The following is a 4,096-nucleotide window of genomic DNA, read 5'->3' as shown; positions in this document are numbered from 1 at the left end:
TCTAGTGATCACCTAAACAATTAAAATTAAACTCTCTAAAAGAAACGTAACTCAAAAATATATTTATTCATCACAATCACTATCAATTCAATTAATCACTAGTCTAGGTTCTTCCCTGTCCTGTCCTGTTCCTTCTTCTTTGTTCCCAAGAAACAGGACAGGGACAAAAAACAAAAAACCATCAAACGAAACCAGTCCTTTACAACTTCCTGACTTACACTTACAGGAACACAACAGCATGACACACGACACTGCCACAAACAATTCTTGCAACTGCAATAGACACATCATCTGGTTACTTTATAATGTTTGCTCATAAAGAATTCTTCATATCGTGTTGTTTACCTGGACCAGTCATTGTGCTATATGTGGAACAACTCTTATTTTGTAAATAAACAACGCTTTGTTGTCTCGAAAGCGTGGTCACCGCAGTCGTTGGTTTGTTGCCGGTAGCAATGGACGGGAAAAAATTGTCGATATTGTTATTAGTGCTCTCACCTGTTTTTATTGTGAGTATTTTTATTTTCTGGTTGTTTTTTGGTGAATTAGGAAAAGAGCTATTGTAGTGTTGGATTAAGATTTGTTTGATTAGATATAATATAAAACCGGGTTACATTAAGAATAATGTGATCGGATATCAGTACCTACTATTTCATGCCGTAAGGCATATCGATTCACCATTCAAGCTTGCATAGCTACAACTCCCGGAAATCAGGAGCAATCGATCTGTGTTTTAACATTTATATCCGTGTTTACCTGATAAATTCCCATGGACCACTATTTCCAATCCAAAAAAAGTCGTAGTGGCCTAGTGGGTAAAGAACCAACCTCTTAAGTATGTGGGTGTGGGTTCGATTCCAAGTCAGGCAAGTACAACACAAAATGTAACTTTCCAAGTTTGTATGTACTTTCTAAGTATATCTTGGACACCAATGCGATAATGACAATATGAGGAAACCTGGACTATAGTCTGAAATTACCAACCCGCATTGAGCAAGCGTGGTGATTAATGCTCAATCCTTCTTCGTGTGAGAGGAGGCCTTTGCCCAGCAGTGGGAAGATAAAAAGGCTGTAATAGTAACAACAACTATTTCCAATAATCAATTTCCCAAGATTATAAATTATAAGAATTTGCATGCATCCATTTTTCCTCCAGCTAGACGGCTGCTGGTGGTGTATCAAAACCATGAGATTAACTTTCCGAACTTTACAGGCTGCATGGACCACATCCAGGGAGGACAGAAGAGAGGCTCGCGTGAACGACCGCGACCCTCGAAGGACGGTGCACTACCACTCCAAGAGACACATGTTACCTGAGCCTGAATCCAAGAGACGGGCCACCACGCCACGAGCTAGGGAGTTCAGGAAAAAGGTAAACAATTTTAACTTTGACTTATAATAAAGTATCTCCAACCCGCATTGAGCAAGCGCGGTGATTAATGCTAAATCTTTCTCTGTGTTAGAGGAAGCCGCAGCCCAGCAGTGGGACGATAAAAAGGTTGTAACGTTACGTCTTATTTTAGAGAAACTGTTTTCTGCTATTTCAAACTGACATCATGTTTTGTGTATGTATGCATGTTTGCAAATAAATGATTCTATTCTATTCTATGAATTTATTGTTATAATAAATAAAATATTGTATTTCTACGATCTGATCAAATACCAAGTGACATGTTAATGAGATCATTGTTTTTTAACGGGTTGTGAGACAGAGATATAGATTTGAAATAAGGATGTACCAAAACAAAAACGATCACAACGTAGTAAAATATAACTTCTAAATGAATGTGGACATATCTCAAACATTTCCTTTACAGCCATCAGGACATCTAACACCTCTAGAAGAAGATGACATCGATAATGATGAGGTGATCTCCGTCGCCATCGGTCCTCCTCCCATCCGACCAAAGTACGATAAGGTGCACTGGAAGCACCCTCCCAAGGCAGTCTCTCACAACGTCTCCAACGCAACAGCCACCAACCTGGTCAAGGACATCATCGTACAACTCGGCAGAGAATTCCTTTCACGACAAGTCAGCGAAGATTTCGTCTTCGGCCAATATGTAGGCAATGCCATGAAGAACCTCACAGCAGACGTCAAACTAAGAATGCAACACGAAGTTCTAGAACTAATTGTCAAATATCAAAGACTCAGTAAAGGTGACGCCACAACAAGATCTGAAGAAAAAGTTACAAGTACCAATACTTTGCCCATTCTAAAGGATATTAAGATGGAGAAAAAATTTGCTAATGCCAACGAAACGGAGGATACGTGGCCAGATTTCTCGAATTTAGCTAAGATCGTTGGTTAATCTATGTCATATAATTTTGTAATTTGCGTATTTTTTGTTAATACATACGTTTTATTGTAAAAAGAGTTGTTTATTAGCGTGATTTTACCAAATAAAATAGATCGGCTCTCGTGATCAAAATATCTCTGTTAGCTTTATAGCAAAAATACAGGTAGGTATTGATATTTTGAGAGACTTGCAGGAATTACAACAACCTATTTTTCTACACTCAAATATTGCAGATCCACAAATAATTTTTCCCACGAAATAAAAATCAGTTCCAGCAACGTTCAAATGAAAATTCCGAATCTGAAAACGTACAAATCAACTAATACCATTGAATGTTGTTTTCATAGTAAGCTTTTCAATGGATTTCACGAAACGTCGTTTATTATGATAATCCTGTGTTGGTCAAAGGTCCTGCTTGAAAATTTTGTGTGTTCACCAACTGTCGTTATCCGACCACAGTGTTTGACTTTGACCCGAGGGACTGGCCTGATCCCGGATTAAAGAAACAAAGGAGATATGCTAACAATGAACTTATGACTATCGAGGAAAGGTTTCAGTTTTTTTAAACAAGCTGTAGCGATATTATTGACTTCAATATAATTATTATTCTTCAAACTACAAGTATTCACTCTGCAAAACATCAGTTAGACTGTAGGCAAACTTCTGCCTAACAACAATTTTTCTATTGTATCAAGGATGGCAGTCTTAGTATTTAAGTCTCGTATATATTATAACGACAACTTATAATATGTACGTACAATTTCTAAACCAATTTCAAATCTTACCTTCAAAACTTTCTCAATCACCTCTAATTCTTCCTTCTTAACTTCTAACATCACGTCTCGATTTTCTTAAATCCTTACCTCACCTTGCCGTTGCGTACCAATGAAAACGTACCTAACTAGTGTAATCGCATTACCCTTAATAGGATTATAGCGACCGACTAGTGAGCGAAAATGTTCTATCGCTAACCATTTGGATTCTATACTGGGAATTTTGTTCTTTTGTTTTAGCTCGCTTTTGTTTTGGGATTTTGCTGGAACCGTATTTTAAAGAGATTTTCGTAAAGCTGTTTAGGTCTTTTTTGGATGTGTGGTTTTTATTTTAGGAGTCATGCAAGTGTAAAAGCTAATAATAGCTCTGTATAAAGCAGTTTTGTTATCATATGTAGCTGATTTAGCAAATACATGAATAGGCTCTTAAGGACCTACTTCTAAAATGAAATGAGCCTCATTCTTATTATAATACTAGCTTCCGCCCGCGGCTTCGCCCGCGTGTTGTGTTCATAAAAACAGCCTGTAGCGAAAATAACAAAACTTCATTCATACTTCGATATGAATAAAAGGTACGTTTTATTTTTAAGGTTAAGTCCCCAATGGGTAAAAACCCTATTACTAAGTCTCCACTGTCCGTCCGTCCATACGTAGTGATCAGGATCTAACTAATGGGTAAGATTATAAAAACTTCATAAAACTTATGTTTTGTTTATTTTATGTAATTACATAAGTAGATCTTATTATAATACATTCAAGTCGTGATGGCTTAGTGGGTAAAGAACCAACCTCTCAAGTATGAGAGCGTGTGTACGATTCCAGGTCAGGCAAGTACCAACGCAACTTTTCAAAGTTTGTATGTACATTCTGAGTACATCTTAGACACCAAAAATCAAAATCAAAACTCATTTCTTCAAACTTGGCTGCAAAACAGCACTTTCCCAACGCATAAGTTAGAATTAACGCAAAAGTTGGAACCAATGACTGTGTTTCGGATGGCACGTTAAACTGTAGGTCCCGGCT

General features: G+C 37.3%; 1 protein-coding gene across 1 annotated transcript; it reads left to right on the top strand.

Annotated features, from left to right (window-relative positions):
* The first annotated feature begins 368 nt into the window (after positions 1-368).
* Positions 369-2,342, top strand: LOC126055277 (uncharacterized). The gene is made up of 3 exons (XM_049843887.2): positions 369-509; positions 1,214-1,372; positions 1,818-2,342. Exons 1-3 carry the CDS (start codon positions 456-458, stop codon positions 2,310-2,312), a joined length of 708 nt encoding a protein of 235 aa, XP_049699844.1. The 5' UTR covers positions 369-455; the 3' UTR covers positions 2,313-2,342.
* The last annotated feature ends 1,754 nt before the right edge of the window (positions 2,343-4,096 follow it).

Source organism: Helicoverpa armigera, chromosome 2, assembly GCF_030705265.1.
Source record: "Helicoverpa armigera isolate CAAS_96S chromosome 2, ASM3070526v1, whole genome shotgun sequence".
NCBI classification, from domain to species: domain Eukaryota; kingdom Metazoa; phylum Arthropoda; class Insecta; order Lepidoptera; family Noctuidae; genus Helicoverpa; species Helicoverpa armigera.
Note: the sequence above shows the minus strand (reverse complement) of the source record. Positions and strands in the feature narration are given on the sequence as shown.

What these genes read in the sequence shown, in the direction of transcription:
- LOC126055277 (XM_049843887.2), top strand. Translation starts at nt 456, where the DNA reads ATGGACGGGAAAAAATTGTCGATATTGTTATTAGTGCTCTCACCTGTT. An exon ending in TGCTCTCACCTGTTTTTATT is followed by an intron (nt 510 to 1,213) that starts GTGAGTATTTTT and finishes CGAACTTTACAG; the next exon opens with GCTGCATGGACCACATCCAG. An exon ending in CTAGGGAGTTCAGGAAAAAG is followed by an intron (nt 1,373 to 1,817) that starts GTAAACAATTTT and finishes TTTCCTTTACAG; the next exon opens with CCATCAGGACATCTAACACC.